Here is a 27284-nt window from a genome sequence, read left to right as displayed (position 1 = left end):
AAAATGTCAAGGCTTTTACGCTTGTACATACAAGAGGTGAACCAGACTTGTGCAATTTGAATTATCATGAAATTAGAGGGTACCGACTATTTTCTACTATGTTCGTTATATTCCCTAGACAAAGTCACCCACCATCCTAGGGTGTTCACAAAACCCTCCTAGGGTTTTAGTATGTTCCAAAATACCCTCCCAATACCCATTCCCGCCCTCTCCCACTCAGTGAATGGGAATGGGATCCCATTCACCGTGGGTGGAAGGAAACTTGGTCCATATTCTATAGTAATAGTACCACCTCTGCAAATATAAAAATTGTTTTAAATTTGGGTCAATATGGTAAGGTACCATATTAGAGAGAGCTGCATAAATTACAGATGGTCAATAGAGTATTCCAGCAGTAAGCATCCAGATGAGTTTGGTCTCCCACTGCTACTCATGTCAATCCTGACCAGCACAGCCACGCAAGACTCATTATGGAACTAGCAATTTGGGTAATGCTTTTGAAGCAGCGAAGCAAGTCTTCAAAACTCACTTGAGCCTGCGTGAAAATACTGATATGCAAAAATCGCCCTTTTATCACGGCATCCTCTATACCATGTTTTCTCTATTCTCTCATTTCCTTTGGAGTAGAATTGGGTTACTTACTTTTTTTCTGCCAGCTTTAACAACATCTCTATCTCCTCAAGAGAGCGCCCTTTTGTCTCGACAATGAAATTATTAGCAAACATCGCTGAAAGCAAGGAAACTCCACCAAAGCTTGCATAAACCGGAGAAATTCCAAATCTATCAACCAGCTCGAGAAAATACAGACCCACCATGAAGTTGCAAACCTGAAATTATTGCAAAATGTAAAGACAAAGCTCAGGTGGGTCTGAGAGTTGGGCTCATGTTTGAATGCAAATATTGTTAGGAGCACAAATAGTTAGGTATATCATTGTTCTCTGAGAAAAGTAAAAGTGAAATGGTATGGTAGTGCAACCAAAAACCCTTGCTTACAAATTCTTTACCCTTTAAGGCGAAGGATTTCCTTCACCAATGGGGGAGGAAGAATCCCCTCACCATTGGTGATGTGACCATATGCCAATCACAAACTGCCACCACCTATTGGAGTCGACACTACCCCTCCACTTGGGCATCTGATGATACCAATGGCCACGAGGAAGGAATTTTTCCTTCACCATGGGTGAAGGGATATTCAGTCCATTCTTTATCACAATATTAGGAGCTGAGAAGTTCACTGGAAAGGTATTTGCAAAGAAGGGTAAGCCAGTAGACCCAGGTTCTACCCTTTGAGCAGGACTGGGATCTGATGTACTTGAGATCCAGGTAATTAAGAATATAACATATTCAGGTCTAACTGGCCGTCACTTGGTGGAATTGTAAAAGCTCAAGCTGCCAGGGTGAAGACAGAATTTCGAGTCTGAGGGCTTGATGTAAAGTGATGAAGATTAGGACCGATCAAGACTGAATCTACCTCTCCTGGGAACCCGTGAAAGTTGGCCTTGCACTGGGTAATGGCCCATTTTTTATTCCATATTCAGGTCTAAAACTTGCCAATGGAAATGTAGACAACAATGCCTCAGTATTTCACACAGGTCTACTCCGTCATGCCCATTTCTATTGTCATCTGTTGAACAATTACATCAATACATACCCAATGAACACAGAGACTGAAGCCCATGATTTTCCCACGTGTTCTGGTGCTGCTAAGCTCTGGAATAATAAGAGCAGTAACTGGTCCTGCACCTACAGCAAAGGTGAATATGTACCTACAGGAAGAACATATGAATGTAAAAGGGGGAGTAAATAATGTATATATCCTTAGAGAGAAAATTTCTAAATTTTCCAAAGTTCCGATTAATATATGAAATTTAAAGTAGACATCAGCCTCTTAACATTTCAATGAATTTTTTTATGCATCAGGGACAAAGTAGGGAATAGAACGCTCAGATTTGTTTGTATCTTGATAGAGTACATGACATTAATAAGCACGTTTATGGCTCAATAAGGATATGAATTTCACAATGTTCTTCAAATTACTCACAAAACTATGCATTCTATATTTACCAGTTATATGGATGCAGATCCAGCTTCAGATCTAAGCTAATGTGGTGATGGCCAAACATATGGTCAAACTTAAGTGGTACAAAATACCAGAAATGTACATGTACTCTCTGATGATACTGTTAAGTCTCTAATGTTGGTTATGAGCCATGTCCAGGAGCAAAACAGTTGAACAATACATCCTGAGTAGTTTCCTGAATAAAACTATTTTAAGCAATATAACCAGAAGCATGAGATAGATATTTTGAGGGCATTATCATTTCATGAGGACATGACAGAGAAGACATACATGAGGGTTCCTAGTATTGACAAGTTGTGAGCAAGTTGCTCATCCAATGGAGAACTGATGGCATAAACAATTAGAAACATCGAAGCTGCCTGAAAACAAATGGAGATAAAGTCGGGAGTGTCATAATCAATACTATGCTAAAACTTCTACAGAAGAAATTATAGTACATACTACCATGAACCAGCAGAAAAATATTCCCCAGTTAGCAATATGTTGATACATATAAATGTGTAAAATTTGTCTGTGTTTTCTCAGTTTGTATGATTTTGAACCTGGACGCCCCACATATGATGTAAATGCCAATAATGGATTGAAATAATTCCGCATCATTAATCCAAATTTATTACAATAGCAATTAATTCTCACACACCATTCCCAAGTAGCTTCCTATCAGAAGCTTTTTCCTTCCTTGCTTGTCAATTAAGTATGAAGCAAACAGTGCCCCTAGAGATGATCAACAGACACGGTGAGTAAATGTTTTCAAGCCAAAAGCACATTTAAATTCATGGGTATGAAAATATGAATAAATACCTCCAAAGTTGGTAAATCCAACTAATAAGCTTGCCAAAGCACTGCTTGTAATGCCAACATCATGAAAAGTCAAGGATGAGAAATAGAGAACTCCATTTATGCCTGCAAACTGTTGAAGTACAAAAAGTGCGCCTCCAATGAAAGCAACTGTGATCATGCAAAACTTCAGTGCTTAAAACCGTGCACATTGATGGAACATAGTCTACTTGAAATCAGAAAGAGCAATGAGATTTAAGCAACTAAAGAAGAAGAATTACATTAAGAGATGCATATAACGGGATTTATAGAATCATAGTTCTCAAGGTGTTGCATTGGAATGGTTTATAGCATCATAGTTGTCAAGGTGTTGCCTTAGAATGGTTTATAGAATCATATTTGTCAAGGCGTCACCTAGGCAGCGTCTAGGATACAAGTCGTGTTGTCAAGAGCTGGGCAGTCACTCACATTATTCTTCAAGGCGTTTTATTTTTTTATAGGCAAAAATTTTCATGTATGGTCGTGCATGGTGCACGGTCGTACTTGAAACCCTTAGATGCGGATTAAACCCCTTTTAAAATACCAAACCCCCCCCTCTGAATATGAAGCTTTCGATTTCTGAAAGCGGTCGTACACAAAACCCATCCCCTTTATGATATAAAATTAGGGAAAAGGCTGGGCAGGCCAGGGCGCCAGGGTGCGAGCATGTCTTTCTCTCTCCTCACCCTATGGAAAAGACCTTGCAATCCTGTGTCCAACCCTGTGACTGGTGTATGCTGCTAGTTTACCAAAAGCTGTTGGCATGCCCAACCCTCTCCCATAAAATTAATGTTTTTTCTAATATTTTCATTGGGTGTTGGATATTGTCTACATAAAGCGACATGGATGAGATCATGCATGTGCATAAAGAGAGAGATTTAAAAAAAAAAAAAAAAAACAAACAAACAAACAAAAGAAAGAAGAGGACTGGAGGAGAGAAAGTTGAAGACATGTGGGAGGGGAACCCTCGAGCACAGAGGAACCCATCTTCTCTGCTCGGATCGGGCTACATCCAGTTACTGCGACAGCCTTGGACTTAACAATGTGTAGATTGGATGGGAGGAATAATGGATATATGGGCTGGGCCTTGGGTTAGTTCACATGAATATACGTGTCCTGGGTGGGTAGGCGGTTGTTTTTAAAAGGTGTGTATCTGTGCATGAATTACCTAATTGGCCCTATCAAGGCATATACACTCTCCCTGTTTAGCTGGACAGGTAAGTCCTTCCCCTCCCGTTTCTTATAGGGTGAAATCCTTACCCTCACTCTCCTTGTTTTATTACAGGTATCAAATCCTAACCTACCTCCCAAAGTCCAAACTATGGTAGGGTAAGGCAGGCAATGGGTATCCATTGCCACCCCTAGTGACTCATTGCAGCAAGGTTGTAGTCTGACAGATGTCTTGTTTTAGAGCCTCAATATCAAGCAGCAACATTGGAAGCTTGCACAATTAAAGAAACCATAGATATCATTAAAAATCATCCTAAAATGTACCATAACCTAGACCATAAAGTGATGACACTGCCCAAATATTCACTACAAGCCATTCATACATAAGTGGTTCTCATCACTGAACATTACCTCTCCTGTGAGGCTCCTCAAGGAGTTCCAACCAGCTGCTCTCCAAATCACTACCATCATTTCTAATAACCGACTGAAATTCTTCAATTGATTTGTCAACTTCAGACTTTCCCCAGAGGTTGCGGATAACAGTTTTAGCATCATCCAATCTTCCTACCTGCAAAACCAGCAACAATGTAGCTTTGAACACACTTTTTGGACTTCCATTACAACAACCCAAAAAAAAAAGTTGATTTTATCACATACTGTATAAATATGTAAATTTATGAATGTACATTGACGAATTGAGACATAAAGCAAGATCCTACTTTGCATAGCCAGCGGGGACTCTCAACAGCAAACTGCATTCCAAATGTAAGGATAAAAGCAGGGAAACTTGCAATGTATAACATCGTTCTCCACCTGCAAGCAAAAATTTAATAAGACTTCTCCAGCATATTCATGATGAAAACATCCATCCAAAAGTGTCTAGATTCTTCACATCTGTGGTCAAGAAGAATAAGAGATGGCTGCTATGAAATGGACATTGAATAAATATCATCCTTGCCACATCACACATATGAGTCTTCTGCAGGAGTACAGTGAGTCAAAATGCATGCACATAGTTACCAGGTAAAATACAAATGCTTGCATGGATGTACAAGTAGTCTTGCATAAGAATTAAGAAAGAAAAAAAACGGTGAAGCCATAACTCCTCCCCCCCCCCCCCCAAAAAAAAAAAAGAAAAGCCACCAACAAAAAAAAACCTCGTAGGGATCCCCATAGTTGTTATAATGCCCACCAGTCACCAGGCAGACACCCTTGAGAGGGACAAGTGATTTGCAAATAGTCTCAAAATAAAAGGGCAGCAGGATGAAGGAAATTCAGCCTAAGGAGAGAAGAGAATATTTTTTATTGCAACAACAGCAGTGGTTAAAGACATCAAGAATGGCAATTTGTGAGGATGCGTCAGAAGTCCCACAAAGAAGAAAACACACTTGGTTGTAAGGTTGCATTGTGGCAATCAGAGATCCAGAAATTGAACTGAAATCCAGTGTTAGTGATCTTTCTGGAAATTCAGTGGCAAAAATCAGAAGCATGATAGGTCTACAATGGAAATTGGCCAAATGGTTAAGTAAAAGGGACAAATGAGGTCATTTTAGGATTTTGAGAAATGACTCCACTTCAAGAAATGAACTTGCGCCCTCCACCATTCTGCACTTAAACAATTCCATTCCAAAGGATCTCTGCATAGCCCTTTCATATTATTTTTTCTAAATTTCCAAGTACATGTTCAAAGAATTGTCTCCTTAAACTTTCTTATTTATATTAAGTATTTTCTAAATGGGGAAAATTGCCTTTACACAGCCCCTTTTTGGCAGGGCTTTCTAAATGATCCAACATTTTGAGCCACAACAACCGATGATGTGGCAATTCTTACTACTGAGCAGAGAGAGAACATGGTTTAGATTAGCTGTGTCAAGTTTCAGACCCTAATGTAATAAAAAACCCTCTCATGTATTGACATGTATCCCAATGTATGTATGTGCATGCCTATAGTACTCAGACCAGTACTGTGCACTCTCCCATAGTCCTGGATTTTCAAAGCTATATTTTGCAACTTGGTAAACTCTAATTGGGCTAAAACTTGATATGTCAGCAGGGGACCTATGGGTCTATCTGCCACAAAATTTGGGTGCCATATGGTTTGCCACGTGGCAAATTTTTAGGGCCATTTAGGTAGAAGGCTTCCTAAATGGACTGTGTACGAAACATGGGTTCAAGGGTAGTTTTGTCCTAGGGATATTTCTATCTTTGTACCTTTTCTGGAATGTTCTCCAGCTCATTATAAATAAAGAGGGGCTGTGAGCATATCGTTACGCCATATTTCTCAAATCTCCACATGGTATCAGAGCTGGGATCCACATCGGAATCCAAACCCTAATGGTTCTCTTCGCGAACCCCTAGCTCTCTCCACTGTCTCTCTCTCTCTATCTTTCCCTTTCTCGTTTCTTGCACTGCAAGCACCACCAGGCACCACCTCCCTCCTCTATCTCCGTCTCCCTTCTTCTCGATTCCAAGCACAACCACCCCCACCTTCACCAGCCACCGCCGCCTTCTTCTACACCAACCACCACATCCGCCCTCGTCCCTCTCTTGGTTCACCCTTGGTGGTGAGTTTTTCCCACACCAAGAGATTTTTGACCAATCCATGGTCTTAATCTTCTCTTTGATTATGGACGTTTAATATTTCTTTCGGGATCCCTTTGCTGTTGAGGAGTTTGTGATTTTGTCCTAACCAGCAACTATGGGCGACTCTGAAATCTCCACCACATCATTTCAACGTGATTTCCTACCGTTCCCTGCTAACCCCATTAAATTAAATGAGAGCAATTACTCGATGTGGTTGCGGTCTTGTTTCCTTGCCATTGGTTCTCATGGTCTTTCTGGCTACATTACAGGGACATCTGTTAAGCCTACTGAAGCTGGTCCTTTTCATGATAAATGGGTGACACCCAATTTTCTCGTGATGTCATATCTCATAAACTCCATGGATCCTGAAATCGCTGGAGGTTATCTTTTTCTCAATACTGCTGCCAAAATTTGGAAGAGTGCTAAGGACACTTATAGGTCGATAATGCTGCCCAGTGTTATGAACTTCGCCAAAAAATACATGCTGCCAAACAACAAGAGCATCTCTTTCCCAATATTATTCCAAGCTGCATAGCATGTGGCAACAATTGGATTTTTATGGGTCCTTCACCACTACCTGTGATATTGATGCTACTACTTTCAAAAAATGGGAAGATGGTCTCCATGTCTTTGACTTCCTTGCTCGCCTCAACATTGAGTTTGATCAGATTTGGGCTCATGTCTTGAATCATGATCCCTTTCGTACATTGGAGCAGGCTTATGCCATGGTGCAATCAGAGGACAGCCGTCGCAATGCTATGGTTCATCCAGTTACCCAAGAACGATCAACTCTCTTGTCTAGTCCACAGAGTTCATCTTGTGGGGGACTTTCTCATGGTACTGGTATTCGTACCACTCCTGATCATATTCTGGTGAAGTGCGATTTTGTGGGAAAGAAAGACATACAAAAGACAAGTGCTGGAAATTACATGGGCATCCTCAATCCTAATGATACTCGGAGACGTGGGTAGAGTTGTTCTTTAGCTAGAGCTAATCACACTTCCTCTGAGGACACTGTTTCTGACCATTCACTTTCTCAGGAAGAACTCTAGCACCTACATCGTCTGATGACCAGGCTTGACTCATCTTCTTCATCAACTCCATCTGCAGCTTCAGCCACCTCTGTGCCAGGGTCCTTTGACCAGCCTTCTTCCTCCTCCCATAACTCAGGTATTTTCTTCTATGGCCATAGTACCTCTGTCATATCCAATTCCTGGATAATTGACTTAGATGCTATTGATCATATGACCAGTTCCCCTACTCAATTTTGTCAATATTCTCCTTTATCAAGTAATAGTAAAGTTCATGTGGCTGATGGTTCCCTTTCCCTTGTTTCTGGGAAGGGCATCATTAAGTGCACTCCTTCCTTATCTCTTTCCTCAGTATTGCATGTTCCTAACTTTTCTACTAATTTACTCTCTATTAGTAGTCTTACACGGGATCTAAATTGCAAAGTAATTTTCTTTCATATTCATTGTCTTTTCCAGGACTTGGTGATTGGTCGTACAATTGGTAGTGGTAAAGTGGTTGATGATCTCTTCTTGCTTGACAGTTCTCCACCTGGTTAGGCCTCTACTTTTGACTCTTTTGCATTGGCTTTGGATGATCTACATAGGTGGCATCGTCGGTTGGTACACCCCCCTATAGGCATTTTATCTACTTTATTTTCTAGTTTAGTCAATAATTGTAAAACAATTTTATGTGTTGATGCTTGCATTTTCGTGAAGTACACTAGAGTTGTTTACCCTGTCTCGGATAATAGAAGTTTAACTCCTTTTGGTTTAATCCATTCTGATGTTTGGGCCCTGCCCGTTGTGTTTCTACATCTGGTTATCGCTGGTTTGTCACATTTATTGACTGTTTCAGCTGTACCACCTGGGTGAATCTTATGCAGCAGAAGAGCGATGTATTCTCTTGTTTTCAACTGTTCCACAAAATGATCCAGACGCAATTTGATGCCAAGGTGAAATTCTTAGGACTGACAACGGGAAGGAATACATTGATGGTTCTCTTCAGGCCTATTTGTCTGCTCATGGGATTATACATCAGACCTCCTGTATGGACACCCCTACCCAGATGGTGTGGCTAAAAGGAAGAATCATCACATTTTGGAAGTTGCTAGATAATTGATGTTTGCAATGAATGTTCCTCCTCGGTTTTGGGGTGATGCAGTTCTCTTGGCAACCTATCTTATTAATAGTTTACCTTGACGGGTGTTGGCCTCTCGCTGCCCTCTTGAGGTGTTATTGGGATCGTCATTCTTTGTCGTGCCTCCCAAAGTTTTTGGTTGTGTGGTTTTTGCTTGCAATCATCATGTCAATGGCAAGTTCAGTCCAAAAGGGTTACGATGCATTTTTTTTGGGATATTCTGCTACCCAAAAGGAAGAGGGCGGGCCTTGGTGGCTGGTGCAATGGTAAAGGTTGCTCCATTGTGACCAAGTGGTCACAGGTTCGAGTCAGGAAATAGCCTCTCCGCGAAAACAGGGATAAGGCTAATGTAGTCCTAGATAGGTAGGAGATCTACTGGGAGCCAGGGTAATGGGGTCCACACAAAAGCTGGCCGATTGGGTTAGGGTTTAGTAATTTAGGGCAAAACTAGGGTTAGGGTTGGATATTGGGAAAGGGGTTTATAGGGTATTAATGGGCAGGTCTAGAGGGCTATTATGGTATAAAAAAAGTTAGGGTTTGGATGAGTTTTGAAATTCTGCAATTTTGGGCATAATTGAATTTTAGGTCAAAATTAGGGTTAAAGTTAGGTTTAGGTTAGGGTTGTCTTATATGGTAATGATAGGCAGGTGTAGGGAAGTCTAATGGTATAGGTTTTATGATGTTTGAGTGAATGGAAGTAGGTTAGATGAGTTGGACAGCAAGAAAAGGTTATTTGAGACAATTCCTAATGGAGGTAGGAGAAGGAGATTCTAGGGTTTAGGGTGGCGGGGGTCTGATGAAACTTGGATCGAGTGTCAATAATGATGTAAGGGATGTATGCTGAAAGTTTGGTTTGAAACTGATGGACAGATTTGAAGTTATGGAAGAATCCTAGTTAGGGTAGGAGTGAGAAGAAGGTGGTTTAAACAAAGTTCAGATTCAAACTTACTGAATTTGAAGATATCTTCAATGGCAGCAACTTTGAAGATGAACAATGGGGTCTCCCGATCTTCACGATGCAAGGAGATAAGTAGCAGCCCTTCCCGATCTTCACGATGCAAGGAGTCGATTGGAGACCCACCAATCCCTTCACCTTGATATTACTCACAAGGCACACTCACGATGGAGCAAAGGCAACAACAAAGGCAACATTCAAATTCGTATTCAATGCTGACCTCCCTTACAAACTTATATAGAAGACTCAAAAATAGACTTAGACACTAAAAAGGAAAGGCCTAATCCTATCCCTAACCTATTAGCTAACTTAAACTGACTAAGAAATTGAAATAGACTCAAAATAGAGTCCTAATCCAGCCCAACTAAACAACTAAAAGAAAAACTAATAAAATCACTTAAATTGAACCATTGGTTGAACCGATTCAATTTAAAACACCAAATAAAAAACAAAGTATGGAAATAAAACTAAGTATGGGAGCTAATCCTGTATGCAACCTATTTACCCATATTTTAGGCCCATAAAAGTGGCCTATTACAGTAGTAGTTACGCTTTTTTTCCCCGAATGACTCCTTCAGCCCCTTCCCCCTCCCTGCCTCCGGCATCTTCCCCTTCAGTACCTACCCTCCCTATCTCCCTGCCTCCATTAACTCCATCAACCCCTCCCTCTGCTTCGCAAATTATCAGTACCAAATCCTGGTCATCCCTTCTCCAGTCACCCTCAACCCCCCCTCCTCTGCTGACTCTTCTCTCCTCTTCATTCCCCCTGCTCTTGAAAATGGGCTCTCGGTTGTCCACTGCCCTAATTCTCTCCTTTCCCCTACAATTCCCAAATGGACTTCCTGCCTGGTTGGGCACTTCCTTGGACCCAGACCTCCCTTCAACCTTGTCAAAGCCTCCCTGTCGAAGCAATGGAAACCTGCTGGCTCCTTTGACACCTTTCTCCTTGACACTGAGGTTTTCGTTTTTTGTTTCTTCTCGGATGAAGCTAAAGCCCGAGTTATTGATGGTGCCCCTTGGATGGTTGGGTCTAAGCCTATCTTCCTTAGGCAATGGACCCCCCATCTCCTGCTCCACAAGGTCGACTTCAGCTCTATTCCCTTGTGGATCACCCTACCTGGTCTTCCACTCCATTACTGGTCTCGTGACTGCTTAAGTCGCCTTGGTTCCGTCATTGGTTTCCCGTTGCATACTGACGCTCGTACTCGCAAGATGGATAGACTCTCTTTTGCCAGAATTTGTGAGGATGTATCTGCTGAGTTTGCTCCTCCCTCTTTCATCACTGTCGTTGAAGACGATGGGTTTTGTTTCACCCAACCAGCCAAATTTGAATGGATACCTCCTAACTGTGACCACTGCCAAATTTTTTGCCACTCTTTGAAGGACTATGCAACCACTGCCCCCCTTTCTCTCATAGCCTTGCCGGCTGTCGTTTCTTCTTCCGCTACAGAGATGCCTCCTTCGATGCCTTGCACTGATGACTCAGATCCTGTCATGGCTCCAGCTTCTCAGTCTGCTCCAGTCCATGTGATTGCCCCTGCTCCAAGCCCTCTCATTGATGTCGCGTCTGTCTCGCCACTAAGGGGACGATCGATCTCCCGTTAACGGAGTAACAATCGCCGCCGTACGCTTCCACCTACAGTGAAGCCCTCGATTGAAACAAAACCTGCATCCTCTGCTACCACTGTTGTCCTGCCCTCTGCGCCTGGTTCGATGGAAGCAGCTCCTGCAACCTCCCTCAGCAAAAGCACTGTTCCCTCCCTTGGCAGTAGCTTTGGTCAACCTGCTTTTGTTGACGACGATGTAGCCCTATTGCCTAAGAGCACTAAAACGTTGCTGTTGTCGCCTCTCCTTTCAAGGTCTGAAGATTCGGCTGAGATTGGCCTCCCCATCGTTGATCCTCCCCCTCCAGAAATGGGTAGCTGCGAGTCTAGCTTGGTCACTGCAAATTCCCATTTTTGGTGCCTTAGCCATTTGCGCGATAAAAATCTGATCCATGCGCTCAGGTATAACCCCCCCTTTTGTCGTCCTTTAAGTCCCCAACCCTTGATCAAGTTTTAATTACAAATTTACCACCCCTTTACCCACCCCCCCTACACGTGGTTTCCAACACGTGATCCCAATACCTCTTTTAATTCCTTTGCTGCAACCTCCTCAACCCACCCATCCTCTCTCTTGGGCCCATCTTCACGGCCCATTAACCCTTTTATTGCCAATAGTGCAACCTCATCTTCCACCCCACCCCCTCTCTCGGGCCCATCCTCTAGGCCCAATAACCCTTTTAATCCCACTTTTGCAACTTCCTCTACCCACCCACCCCCTCTATCGGGCCCATCTCCTAGGCCTATCTCCCCCTCCACCTCTAAAACCACATCTCAACCCACTACCTTGGCCCACCCGAGCCCGTCTCCACAGCCCACTTCCTTTTTTACCTACAACCTTCCCATCATCAAACCCTTGGCCCATCTCTACCAAAAATCCTACCCCAACCCTCTTCCCTATCCCTTCTCTTCCCATCCTACCCTCACCCGCTCCACCTCGGAACCCCTTTCCTCTCCTTTTGGCCACCCCCTTCTATCTCCTCCCTTGTCCCCACCTTCCCCTACCTAGCTAGCATTATCTGCCAGATTCCACCCCTTCCTTCCCGGGGTAGCGTTGCCCCTCCCCCCTCGTCGGCCTTTACTGAGTAGCCCTGCGGTTGCCTATGCCCGTAGGTGGCACAAGAGCACCCCTCCTAGGATTGAGTTGCCCCCCTTATCTTAGTTCCCCTGTTGTCTGGCTTTATTTGGAATGTCCGTGGCCTCAACTCTTTGGCCAAGCATCTTGAGCTTCGTTACTTCATCAAATCCTCTAACTCTTCCTTCTGTGGTCTCCTTGAGACCCGTGTTCTCCAAGAAAATGCTCCCCGCATTGCTTCATCCATCGCCCCCTCCTGGTCCTTTCCAATTACTCCCACTCGCCTTCGGGTCGGATCTGGATTCTCTGGGACCCCTCCAAGCTCCACATCTCCCTCACTCGCTCCACTTCCCAGTTCGTCCACCTTCGTCTTACTTTTCAAAACTCCCCCTCTCCCTTCTTTCTCACTGTGGTCTATGCTTTCAACCAAGCCATCGATCGCCTCTCTCTCTGGACCGACCTCACCCTCCTTAAGCCTGGTATGGATTCTCTTCCTTGGGGGATTGGTGGGGATTTCAATGTGGTCCGCTCCCATCTTGAAAAACTGGATGGTAGGCCCATTGACCTCTTGACGGTTGATCCCTTCAACGACTGCATTGAGGATCTTGGCCTGGATGATCTCCGTTGGTCAGGTTCCCCCCTTACTTGGCACAACCGTCGCGTTGGTCTTGATCGCATCGCCTGCAAGCTTGACCGGTTTCTTGTTAATGAAGTCTGGCTCTCCTCTCTCCCCCATTCTCATGCATCCTTTCTTGTCCAAGGTCTTTCCAATCATTGCCCTTGCCTCATCTCCCTCCGGCCTTACTCCTCGTTTGGCCCCAAGCTTTTTAAGTTCTTTGACATGTGGACATCCCACCCCCTCTATCTGCCTACCATCAAGAAAGCCTGGCGCTTACCAATTTCTTCTCACTCTCTCCCTCTGGTTGCCCTTGCTCGCAAGCTCAGAAATACAAAATCTTCTCTCCGTAGGTGGAACCTCTCCACCTTTGGTAACATTCCCTCCATGCTCTCTTCCTGCCGTTCCAATCTCTCTCTAATCCAATTCAAGCTCCAGTCTGACCCTCTCAACCCGACTTTTGCCATTGATGAGAGGCGCCTCTCTGAAGAGCTTTCCTCTCTCTCCCTCGCTGAGGAAAGCTTTCTTCGCCAAAAATCTCGTTCCAAATGGCTTGAGCTTGGCGATTCGAACTCTGCTCATTTCCACCGCTCCTTTAAAGCTAGGCAGAATTCGAACTCCATCACCCTCCTCCTCGACTCTAATGGGGCCTCACTCTCCTCTCCCTCTGAAATCAAAGAAGCTGCATCCTCTTTCTTCGCCACCCTTTTCAATCCCTCCCTCCCCCTTCCCCTATTCCCCCGGCTCTCATTGATAAATTTATTCCGCCCTCCCTCTTCAACTCCCTCACTGCCATCCCCTCTGATGATGAAATTTCATAGGCAATCCTTTCCCACAAGTCCAACAAGGCTCCTGGCCCTGATGGTTTCAGTATGGGATTCTTCCTCAGCTGTAGGGACTCCTTTAAAGGAGAGATCTTCAAAGCCATCCATAGCTTCTTCTTCAAGCCTGGTCAGCTGGCTCAGATCAACCAAACCTTTATCTGCCTTATCCCTAAAATGGACAGGGCTACTTCTCTGACTGACTTTCAGCCCATCTCCCTTTGTAATCTCATCTATAAGTTCATTGCCAAGATTCTTGCCAACCGGATTAAAGTAGTTATTCCCTCCCTTGTTACCAAACCAGTCGGCCTTCATCGCCGGCCAGAGCATTGCGGATAACATCATCCTCTGCTCTGAGATCATCTGAGGCTTTGACCGCAAGTCTCATTCCTCGGCGGCTCTCTTAAAAATCGATCTTCACAAAGCTTTTGACTCCATTCGTTGGGATTTCATCTGTGATGTGCTCTCTTTTATGGGCTTCCCCCCTGTCTTCATCCGCTGGATTTACGCCTGTATCTCCTCCCCCTCCTTCTCTGTCTTGGTTAATGGTTCTCCCGCTGGGTTTTTCTGCTCCAAAGTTGGAATTCACTAAGGCTGCCCCCTCTCCCCTTTTCTCTTCTCCCTTACCTTGGAAGTCCTATCCAGAAGCCTCCAAACCAAAACTGATCTCCACCTCATCTCCCCTCTCCCAAAATGCAAGCACACCAACCTCTCCCATCTGGCCTTTGCTGGTGATCTAATGATCTTCTCTAAGGCGTCCCACTCCTCCATCTCTGAAATCATGGAATCGCTCCATCTCTTTGAGTCTCTCTCTGGTCTCCGTGTCAATCTTCTTAAATCCAAAATCTTTCTCTCAGGTATCTCGGACTCTACTAAAGAATCCCTTCGCCTCTTAACTAGTTTCTCCATCGGCTCTCTGCTTATCATCTACCTTGGTCTTCCCCTCATCCCTGCCAGGCTCTCGAGCCATCATTGTACTCCCATGCTTGACAACATTCGTAAGCGTCTCCAGCTATGGAAAGGCAAGCTTCTTTCTTACGCTGGTAGACTCGAATGTATCCGTTCGGTCCTTCAAGCTACTTACATCTATCGGACTGGTATCTTCTGCATCCCCAAATCTACCATCAAGGCCATTGAGCGCATCTTCTGCGCTTTCCTTTAGAAGGGTAGTAACACACCCAGATTTCTCCACCCAGTTAGCTAGAAATCTATCTGTCTCCCCAAATCTGAAGGTGGTCTAGGCATCCGCCGCATCCGTGACTCTAACACGGCGGACATCCTTAAGCTCCTCTGGAGAATCTCTTCCCACCAGGATTCTATCTGGGTTTCTTGGGTCTAATCTCATCTCCTTAAATCTGACTCCATCTGGACTGTCCCCACTCGTGCTGACTCCTCTTGGATTTGGCATAAGATCCTCTCCCTCCACCCTCTGGCTCTCCGTGGTATCTCCTTCTCCATTATTGATGGCAATTCCACCTCTCTCTGGCTTGACCCTTGGCACCCATTAGGTATCCTCTACAATCTTCTTGGTCCTAGAGCCATTTACTCCTTTGGCCTCCCCAAGGACACCTCGGTCTCCTCCCTCATCTCCTCTGGCTCTTGGACCCCCCACCCCTCCCTCAACCCAGTTATTATCTCTCAAATTTGGTAAACCCTTTACCACTTATGCTAAACCCCTCCCCCCCGCGCTGATAAGGTCACCTGGCTCCCCTCCCCCACTGGTAACTTCTCCTCCTCTTCTGCTTGGAACTTTTCCAGAGACCCTAGACCCTCGGTTCCCTGGCACAACCTAGTCTGGTTCAAGGGCCACATTCCCCGCCACAGCCTAACTGTTTGGAGAGCCTTCTGACTTTGCCTGCCTACCCAAGCCTTCCTAATTCACCGCACCATCCCAGCCTCCCCCTCTTGCAAACTTTGCTGGACCAGCCGTGAAGATACCCCTCATCTCTTCTTTGCCTGCCCCTTCACCTCCTTCATTTGGAAAAAAACCTTATCCTCCATTTGGCCGCGTAGCAGAAGGATCAAAAGATTTGACCGTGAATGGCTTTGGTTGCTCAAAACCTTCTTTGGGAACTCCACTTGTAACACTATTGGAAAGCTGGTCTTCAGCGCCGCTGTTCATCATATTTGGATGGAAAGGAATCTCAGGAGATGATCTTCCAACTCTAGATCTTTTGATATGATTTGGAAAGCCATCTCCTTCGATGTGTCCTCAAAGCTCAGCTGTATCCACCAGAGACCCTTCTCGGACATCCCTAGAAACAGGCACATTTTGACTTGTTGGGGCCTTGATAATGCCCTTTTACGCTCCTCCTCCTCTGCGTAGGCTGGAGGATCGCCCTCCCCCTTTATTCTCCTTTTCTATCTCCCCTCCCCCTCATTTTCTTCTCCCTCTTGTACATTGGTTCTCGGGTTCTTTCTTTCCTGCCCCCTCTTGGGGGCTCGGTAATATAATTATTTTCAAAAAAAAAAAAAAAAGTGGCCTATTACATTAGAAACCCATGGGATCAAAGGCCCAACATGTATGTAACCCAACCCTAGACTTATTCCCAATGAAACAAGCCCTATTTGGTGATGAATCTGCATCAAAGGCTACGTACATTATGACCCTCCCCAAACCCCGCAATAGCGGGAGCCTTGTGCACTGGGTATGCCCTTTTTTTTGCTACCCAAAAAGGGGTAAAAATGTTACCATCCTCCTTCCTGGAAATTGTTTGTTACCATGGATGCTATTTTTCGGAAAATGAGGCTTATTTTCCATCTCTTGCACCTCTTCAAGGGGAGTCTACAATTGAAGGGGAGTCTACAATTGAAGAGATGCTTTTAATTGCCCCATTGGAAGTTGATGTGCCTACAATAGAAGATCAGTCTATTGAGCTTGAAGATGGTATAACAGGACAAGAACGGGATCAGCCTTTAATCCAAGGAGAGCAGAAACAGACTTTAATTCAGGGGGAGGGGAATGATGAGCCTATTTTGAAGACCTTTACTAAAGGAACGTGGCATAAAAGAAAGAAAGTTGACAATACCACCACCACTGCTCCTAACCAATCGACATTACCAGTCTCAAGTACTGGAAGTACTCTTGTACCTTTTGGTGAGTCTCCTTCGATCCTAGTCTTGGCTTACCCATTGCTATCTATAAGCCACGTAGAAGTTCTACTTAGCATCCCATTTCTAATGTTGTTTCATATAACTCTCTTTCTCCATCTTTCTATGTGTTTGTTTCTTCCTTGTCCTCTGTTTCCATCCCTAATACCTTGCAGGAAGCACTAAGGAATTTAAGGTGGAAAGAAGCAATGAATGAAGAAATGAGTGCTCTACGAAAAAATGACACTTGGGACTTGGTGAATCTTCCTCCAGGAAGAAACCCATAGGCTGCAAATGGGTTTTTACAGTTAAACAGAAGGCCGATGGAACGGTAGAAAGATACAAGGCAAGGTTGGTTGCTAAAGGTTTTACCCAGACTTCTGGGATTGACTATCACGAAACCTTTGCCCCAGTTGCTAAGATGAATACAGTCATGGTAATTATCTCTTGTGCTGTCAACCAAGGATGTGATCTCCAACAACTTGATGTGAAGAATGTCTTTCTCCACGGGGGCCTTGAAGAAGAGGTGTATATGGATATCCCTCCTGGCTTCGCTGCCCTAGAAACTCAAGGCAAAGTGTGTCGTTTGAAGAGAGCTCTATATGGCCTTAAGCAATCCCCAAGAGCTTGGTTTGACCATTTCCATAGAGCCATGGTGTTAATAGTTTTTAAACAAAGCAATGCTGATCATACATTGTTCATCAAGAAGACTGGCCAGCATATTATAGTTTTGATTGTCTATGCAGATGACATAGTAATTACTGAGAGTGATGCCAATGAAATAAGCAAACTAAAGACCTTTTTAGGGACATAGTTTGAAATTAAGGATCTGAGAAGCTGAGATATTTTCTTGTAATTGAGGTGGCCCACTTTGCTCAAGATATCTTCCCTTCTCAACGGAAGTATACATTTGACCTTTTGACTCTGTCAAATGCAGGGATACTTGGGTGTAAGCTTGTTGAACTCCACTAGAGCCTAATACTCATCTAAAGAGTAAGGATGGAGATCCAGTATATAAGGGGAGTTACCAAAGGTTAGTGGGATGCTTGATAAATCTTTCCCACACGGCAAGATATAGCCTTTGATGTGAGTCTTGTTAGCCAATATATGCATGACCCGCACTCAACCCATCTATAGGCAGCATATAGAATTTTGAGGAATTTGAAGTCTTCTCCAAGAAAAGGTATTCTTTCTCTCCTCAAAATCACTTGAGAGTTTAGGCTTTTACCGATGTTGACTGGGCAGGCTGTCCGATTGACAGAAGATCCACCTCAGGTTATTGCACCTTTGTTGGATGTAACTTGGTCAATTGGCGAAGCAAGAAGCAAATTGTAGTTGCTCGATCCAGTGCAGAATTAGAGTTTAGGGCTATGGCCCATGGTATATGTGAATTCCTTTGGCTTCAGGGACTTCAGGATTTATGTGTCCAAGTTGAGTTGCCTATGCACCTCTATTGCGACAACAAATCAGCAATCAGCATCGCACATAATCCAAGTCAACATGATCAAACCAAGCATGTCAAGATCGATCGTCACTTCATCAAAGAGAAGCTGGAACAAGGAGTTGTTTGCATTCCTTTCGTCCAATCTAGTGAGCAATTAGCTGATATTCTCACTAAGGGAATTAGTAGTAAAAGTTTTAGTACTATAGTTGGCAAGTTGGGCATGTTTGATATTTATGTACCAACTTAAAGGGGAGTGTTGTAATATGGGTTCAAGGGTAGTTTTGTCCTAGGGATGTTTCTGTCTTTGTACCTATTCTGGAATGTTCTCCAGCTCATTATAAATAAAGAGGGGCTGTGACCATATCGTCATAAGCCATATTTCTCAGATCTCCACACCTTCTAAATGGACATTATGACCTTATTACTTTATATTAAGCTAAATATGGGAGAGGGAAAGACAAGACTTTTTCTCAGTCCAGAAGGAGGTGGGAGAGCATTTTAAATTATAAAGTACATCTTAAAGGAAATCAGCTATTTCCATCACAAAAAGTGCAGCATATTTGATTAGGGGTTGGTAAATGATGGAAATGTGAGAACCAAAAGAATGAAAGTGATAATTCAGAAGCCCCAGGGGAGGAGAGGTACAGTTGTCAGAACAACCCAATGACCGTCAAGAATTGATGGAGTTTCCAGCTCTGCCCACAGTTTCTCTCCTTTTGCTTTTTTTTTGGGAGTGGGGGGGGGGGGGAGAGTTTTTTTTTTCTTCACTTCTGTCCAAAATTCTTCGCTCTTGAACATTTAGAAGAAAGGAATGCTTTGTACTTTCATACATTGAATTAATAAACTCTCTGCAGTTATTGATATAAGGAAATACCACTACTGATGGGTCTTAAGCATAGATCTGCCAGCCTTAGTCCTTTTTCCTCCCTGACCTCCCTTTTTTTGGTCATAAGTGTATTTTGATGAATTGTCCAACTTAATCTTTCATGAATTTACTCAAGGAAAAAGAAGAAGGGAAAAAAGAAAAAACCATGGCTTCAAACCTGCGTAACCCATAAGATACTAGAAAAAGACGAGCCTCACCAATGTGGATCACTTTCAGAAGGAATTCCTAAGAACAGGGATGCGATTATTCCTATGCACGTGCCAATTTGACACAAGGTTCCCAATGAACCCCTATACCTTGTTGGTGAAACCTACAACAAAATTGATAAGGGAACTGATGAATAAAGATGTCAATAAATGGTTGAAAGTAAAAATCATCTCCTATGATCCCTTAAGATGCAGAGCAACATAAGGAACCAAGAATAACAACACATTAAAATTAGAATATTCCACCAAGTACATATCTTAATCGAGATTCTCAACAACAGTACTTTTAAGTGATTTTTATTCTTTTATTGCTGAAGGAATATTCTTTTATTTTAAGTTGTTTTTTAGTCCCCACACCCCACCACAATTTCTATAGGGGGAGTGAGTTGTATTAGGAATCAGCCTAGTGATCAAACTCCTAGGTTGAATAGAAATTAGGCCATTGGCCATATTATAAATATAGCATATCGTGGGAGGCTCCCCCACAATTCAGAATTTAAAAAATAGCTCTTGCTTGCTGCCATTGCTGCTGCTGCCTTGCTCTATTGAGTGTTGCTTTGTGAGTCATATCAAGGTGAAGGGACTGATGGATCTCCAGTTGACTCCTTGCATCTTGTAGATTGGGAGGACCTGCTACTTGTCTTTAAGCTGCTGCCATTGAAGACCTGCAACTCCAAGTAAGTGGTTACTATTATCAGCCATCCCCCTTCTTCTCCTAATCCTCTAAACCCAGCCCATCAATCCCCATTGCCAATACTCCATTAGAGCTATCAATCCATTAAAACCCTATACCTTCACATTCTGTCCAGCACTATTCCACCATCAGAATCCATCCATATTTTAATTACAATACCTTCACAGTATTCCCTCCACTTGATCCCAACTTCAGACCCATCCCATCATCTAAACCCTAATTTCCCTCATCTCCATTAAATTCCCCAAACCCTAAAAATCCACCTAGACAATTCCAGCCATCAAAACACCTCCATACTTTGGCCAAGTGTTCATCTCCACCCTAGGAGAGCTCAATCCAAAGCCCCCACCTTAATTCCCTCTATAAACCCTAAAATCCCTCACTTCCCTCTTTTCAAAAACCCAAAACCCTAACCCTAGTTGCTGCCCAATTCCATCTAATCTACTTCTACCCATCCAAAACCCATAAAACCTAGTTCATTAGACTCCCCTACACCTGCCTAGCTTTACCATATAAGACACACTCCCATTGACCTAACCCTAACCCTAAAATTGACATAAAACCTCAATTCTGCCCCCATCGAACCAGCAGCTCAACAGATCCTGGTTGCTTGGCTCCTAGTAGGTCTCCTACCTATCTAGGACTACATTAGGAAGGACATGCATAGTCTAGGTCTTGCACCATGTATGACCTCAGATAGATATTGGAGGGCAAGGATCCATGTAGCAGACCCTATTTAGCTGAGATTCTCCTGACTTGCTGGGCTGTGCCTCTTTCCTCTTACTTTTATCTTTCACCTTTCTTTTATTTTTCATCGTTCATTTGTCGTTTTCAATTCTTCACTTTTCATCTCATTTCCCATCCCTCTTTCCATCTCTCTACTCCCCTTTTTTTTTCCCCCCATTAAGTTGGGATAAGGCTGAGTTTGTTGTTGTTGTTCAGTTCCTCACCATCCGGCCGTTAACTTCCTTTGATATTTTTACCACTTTTTCACCCTCACAAGTCCTCTAGAATATATTAATTTCATCTTCATTGAGTTCAACGTTTGAGAGTTCTGTTCACTCAAGTTTCTGCTGTATTTTAGGTTCACTGCGATTCTGTTTTCTGTAGGTTTATCAGTGTTGATTTTTTCAGCCTACCATACCTCATCACCAATTATCTTCAGGGAAGATATCAAATAGAGGACTTTGGGTGATCCAAGCCAGTCTAAAGTAAATAACTGCTTAGGAATTATTAAGATGGCATAATGCAAGTCAAATGGAATCCACGTGGAGGAAAAAGAAAATATATCTATTAAACCACAGGCAAAGACTTGAAAATGTTCCTTCAAGATTTGTTTGAAATTATACCAGAACAAATAGTTGCAGAAAAATGTTCTTTCATGTGTTTTAGCATAATTTTCCCAACACACATGCACATACACATTTAGAATGCATACAGAAAAGAAAAATAAGAAGACCAAAAAGCTCTCATTGATGCCATATTGCTACTTTGATGTTTTTTCCCCCTTGTAGTTATAAGGCTAGTGACCCCTCTTCCCTAGTAAAAATGGTGATAATAAAAGAACAAAACAAGAAGCAGTTTACCCCCAAATTATCACCTAACTTCACTACAAATCACAAGTCACAACTAACATTGTGATCACTTAAATAAGAACACCTTCTTTCTCTTTAATTTGCTTTACTAAATCAGAATCATCACAACAAATTGAAATTGACAATCATCACCCCTCTATATGGCATAAAATGCATGCACGAATATTTGCTCTTCATTTCAAACAGTGAAATGAACATATAATAAGAATGGATTTCAACTTTATCTTTAAGAAGGACCAGTACCTCTGAAATATAAATTGGAACAAGGGCAGTGTTCACACCAATACCAAGGCCAACAAGAAATCTTCCCTAAAGCATTTCATCCAAGGAGTGGGCTTGTGCACTGAAACACAATAAAATAGCAGTAAATAATTATAAATACTTTTTAGTGTCAAAAACAGATAATAATTCAAAAAGAAAAGACAGGACTGAAAAGATTTCAGGTGAGGACATAACCACAAAGGGAGGTGAAACCAGCAAAAGGGTCAATTTAAACTTCAGGAATAATTGAAGCTTGATAATCTGCAAAAGCACATAAAGTATTCCACCATACTTGTGTTAGTTCCAATTTTAGATGGTAACAGTATCAGCCTATTTAGGCACTAATCTAGACTAAGAGCGTCCTAGTGCACGAGGCTCCCACTATTGCAGGGCCTGGGGAGGGGTAGATGTACGCAGCCTTACCCCCGCTTTGCTTCGTGGAGAGGCTGTTTCCTTGATTCGAACTCGTGAACACCAGGTTTCAATAGAGCAACCTTACTATTGTGCCAAGGCACTCATCTAGACTACTCCTCACAATAAAGATGCACTAGTGGGTTATGCACTTACGCAGAGCACTTATGTCAAGGCTCAAGGACAACTGGTACACCACCAAAAATTATAAGTATTGGCACCCGCACTGTCTTCAGTGCAATTGGAAAAAAAAAGAAACAATAGAGCTTCTAAAAGCCATAAAAAACAAGCCTACAGAGTGGGTTCCAATGCAAAGGGATGATCACATTTTGAGTGGCAAACTGTGAAGATATTAATCAATTTAATGAGTACACACAATCAAAGGCATCAAATAGATGACAGAATCCTTTTGCTTGGCCATTTTGCTGTTTATAGGGAGGCAGTACTCAGCACGTAAATGACCCATTAATTCCGAGTATCTTTTAGGTCAATTATGGGTAAACAACAAATGGACACTAAGCAAATGGGTAACATTTGTGTTGAACCCATGGTTCTAAAAATAAGGATCCAACTGACTGGTCAAACCAGGATAAAATGGAACCGTAAACCTAAATGAATTCTATTTTCTGGTTAGATTCCAAGTTTTATACGATATCAGGACAGTTTGGCCTCTAGTCTGGTTTTTAAAACTGTACTTTAACCCAACAAACCATAAATTGACCCAACCGGCTCCTTTTTTAACCTTTTATTAGAAAATTTCCCCTTTGTGTATCATTTCCTGTTGTTCCATGCTAATCAAACAGAAACATTCATTAGATGTTCTATACCATTTCCTGTCAGATTGGGGGGGTTCTTGTGAAACCGGATCACCTATCCGTACGTGAATGCCTCATGTATGGTGATGAGTCATAACCAACTCAGACAAATCGTCTCGTGACACGTGGTTGAAGAAGACCATCTTCAGCTCGGTCAACACACAGATCGGGTCGGCCATCAGCATCAAGACAACCCAGATTAACTCTAATTAACAATAACTCACCACAATTGACCCCGGTCAGTTAAAGGTCACACATTCCGCATGACCCTAGAATCACACGTTATGCATGACCCTAGGTCATACACGTGTCAGTTAAGGATCCTGCCACCAAGGACTACATGGAACCGAAGTTATTATCTATAAACAGGTAAAATTCAAGTACCGTTTAGCGACTCAAAGCTATAAATAGCCATGCTAGGCATAGGTAAGGGGACTTCACTTGGGTTTTAGCTTAAGCTCTCTAGCTTGAGATTTATCTGTTGCAAGCTCTGACTTAGGCATCGGAGTGTACTAACCGGCTCAGGCATTTCTTTGCCTTTCTGTGGTTTTTGCCTGTGCAGGCCCACTCAAGGACGACCTGACCAGACGAACCGTTGCACAAGTCAGAATTTGTCACAACATATGGTTTCATGATGACACGTGTCCTTTTGCTTCTATAAATGCCCTCCATACATCCATTAAGAGTGTTTAGAGGGGCATCACAAACCCATACATGAAGCATTCACCCACGGGTAGGTGATCCAGACTTGTTTCTTGTTGTGTCATTGTTTTTGTTAACCCACTTAATAAAGAGGCAGGGTGGGGTGTTATACTCATTCCTTAGTTTTATTTTATTGGGTTTGAAAACAATAAAATGAAACTAAGGGACAATTGATATTGGTAATCATTTAAAAAAAAAAATATTTGAAACACATATTTAAGTTGAACTCTGAACGTTCTGAAATGGTAGAAATCAAACTAGTCAAATTACTTCCAACCCTGCTGAATTTCAACACGCTTGTATCAAGTAAATTTAGTAAATGTCAAAACAAAGGAAAAGAACTAAACAATCATATAATCAACAATGTAGAAGATACGCATCATCTCAATGCCAATTGCAAAACAGATAATGTAAATGAGCAATCTGGAATACCTTAAAATTGCCCCAAGAATTAATGGAAGCGTATCAATCTGAATTGTGCCCCGACATCCAAGGTTATCAACCAGTGATCCAGAGCTTATGCTTCCAATAAATGCGCCAGCTATGAATATGCTGACCACAAGTCCCTCAAGAAGTGAATTTCCTTCAAAACTAAGCTCCCGTGCAATGGATACTATCGGACCATTCATTAACCTGTGAAACTACAGCAGTCTAAGTTCTCAAACAAGCACCGCCAAGGTTTTGTAACATTCACCAAATGCAACCAAGAAGATCATAACTTATATTGCCTGTAATATCCACTTTACAGTTTTACAATGAAAATGAGCCATATGAAGATTTAAGCTATTAAAATAAGCTGATTTCCACAACTGAAATAGTAATATGGTATTCAGAATCACGGACGCAGAGGAGAAGTTTACCCTATGTGATATCCAAAGAGAACGTTAGCCATGGAAGCCACCAGCACATGAGGAAAAACAGGTAACCAACCAAAGTCAGACTCTCCATCTTCCTTCTTAGACAGTGATACAATTTTGCTCTCTGCAGAATCAAGTAATCCCAAAAAAACATTTTCAGAAACGACAAAGGAGAAGAAGAAGAAGAGAGTAGAAGACAAGGGTATGGAAGGTGGAAGAAGAAGATAAACCAGTTGGTTTCTGAGTCTCTTCCAACTGTGAAGTTTGCTTCTTTGTAGCCGGGATTTCTAGCTTTCTCCGATACGAACATAAACGTAAACGGAACGGCAGTTTCGCAACAAGAGGACGACGGAAACATTTGGGTTTAAAAGTAAATTGAGAGAAAGTGATTGTCGGAACGGGTGAAGGTGATGCTTGTACCGCGGCGATCCACATCGGAAGTGAGGGACGATTCGTATTCCGACCTGGAAACTGTGATTTGATCGTAACAGTCCGTACATCAAAGTGTGCGAGACTAATCAGTGAAAGGATCATTGAAGTATTGAAGTTTCTCGTGATAGAGACAACACCGCCACACAGCTGTCGAGGGGTTACATGCGATGATTTTTTAGGAGTATTTATTCAGGATCGCTCAACAACAAAAATAACACCTTGGCTCTGACGCTCCATAATCCTTATGCTGCCAACTATTTTTGCCGGCAGCTTGTGGATTAGGAAAGGGAAACTATTGCGTCACCTGCGGGTGATTCATCCGAACAGCCAAGGGTGTCGATGGTTTTGGTTCAGACCGGTTTCTGTCTGGTACTGGACCAAATCGAAACTGAACCTTAAGTTTAATTCAAACCCCTCCCCCCCAAATAAAAAAAACAAAATTGAAGTTTGGATTTTGTATTATTTTGGTTCCTATACCCAACTGACAGATAAATATTTATAAAATTATATTTTTTCTGTTCATTTTCTCGATTTCTTATTGGTTTTCTATCAATTTTTTCGATTTTTTTTCTAGTTTTGATCAGAACATTCAGTCTTATTTTGATTGTTTATTGTCAGTTTCCATAAAACAACTCGAATCCTCCAATAATGGTTCGATTTTGGTTTGTTTTTATTTGGTCAATTCAATTGATTTGGGTTGGTTTTTCCACGAATAGTTTATTTATTTTTAAGAAAATAGATTGTTGTCTGGTCGTGTAGCATCTGCACTACCATGGGAGCCAATGAGAGCGCACGTAGGAGCATCAACATAGATATGTTTTTTTATTTCACAAAACAGTACTTTCACAATCTCCAGTGACTGGGCACATGAGCCATGCAACCAAGTAGCGTTCTCCTGGTACCATTTGATGTAGGGGTGTCAATTTGGCACAGCCAACCCGAGTCCACCCTAGCCCGCCTTGAGCCCAAACAGGGCCAAGGCTAAGCTTCTCAACCCGTAGGACGGGCTTGGGCTGAGGTTTTCAGGCCCAAGGCAGGGCCGGGCAGGGCATGGGCTTAAGTCTCAGGTTGAATCCAGGTCGGCCCAGCCTGGCCCAAACCAACTATAATGCGTCTATAAGTAAAGGGTTTAATCATATACAACACTCAACACATTCTTTGCTTTTTAATCAAAGGCAAACACCACCCAATCATTTTTTTTTCAGATTTTTTCCTTTTTTTTTTTAAATCAAAGTCATTTTAAAGAGTCAATCAGGGCCAATCCGGCCCAACCCAACTTAGCCCAATCAGAATCAATTAGGTTCGGATTGGGTTGGGCCCGGGCTGAGAGACCTAGGATTGGGCTGGGTCTGGACTGAGTTAAGAGAGCTAAGGGTTGGGATGGGGTTTTAAAAAAACCCGGCCCAACCTAGTTTATTGACACCCTTAATTTGGTGTGATGGATGAGGGAGAAAATGATGATATCGACATTAGTGATTCACTCGATCAAGAAGATGCAAAAACATAATCAAAAAGTAATGCCATTACAAGGAAGAGTAAGGGTGTGGGGCTTGCCTTAAACCCTAACTCAATCTTAGGAGCCTTAACTTAAACCCAAGCCTACCTCGGTCTGTCTTGATTGGTCATGAATATCTTGGCCCATTGAGTTGTGGAACTAACAAAGCCCAATCACAATCCACTTAACAAAGCCTAGGCTATAAAAATAATGGTTTTTTTTTTTATTCCAAATAAACTATTTCTAGACTCAAACGGTGTGGGGTTTGCCCTAAACCCTAACCTAACCTTAGGAGTCTTAACCTAAACCTAAGCCTAGCCCGGCCCTACCCTGATTGGCCTTGAATATCTTGACCCATTAAGTTGTGGAACTAACAAAACCCAATCACAACCCACTTAACAAAACCTAAGCTATAAAAATAAGGGCGTTTTTCCCAAATAAGCTATTTCTAGACTCAAACTTGTGACCACTTTGTCACACTAGAAGAACCTTGACCATTGCACCAAGGCCCACTATATAAATGTGATTTAA

At 42.7% G+C, this 27284-nt stretch overlaps 1 protein-coding gene across 1 annotated transcript; it reads right to left on the bottom strand.

Moving 5' to 3' along the window:
* Positions 1-371: 371 nt before the first annotated feature.
* Positions 372-25380, bottom strand: LOC122644127 (probable plastidic glucose transporter 1). The gene is given in 12 exon segments (XM_043837731.1): positions 372-827; positions 1652-1766; positions 2351-2439; positions 2721-2794; positions 2882-3028; positions 4478-4634; positions 4786-4879; positions 19483-19595; positions 22024-22123; positions 24402-24602; positions 24830-24950; positions 25057-25380. Coding segments are annotated over 12 exon segments (1704 nt in total). The 5' UTR covers positions 25361-25380; the 3' UTR covers positions 372-638.
* Positions 25381-27284: the final 1904 nt, after the last annotated feature.

Source organism: Telopea speciosissima, chromosome 10, assembly GCF_018873765.1.
Source record: "Telopea speciosissima isolate NSW1024214 ecotype Mountain lineage chromosome 10, Tspe_v1, whole genome shotgun sequence".
Lineage (NCBI taxonomy): Eukaryota > Viridiplantae > Streptophyta > Magnoliopsida > Proteales > Proteaceae > Telopea > Telopea speciosissima.
Note: the sequence above shows the minus strand (reverse complement) of the source record. Positions and strands in the feature narration are given on the sequence as shown.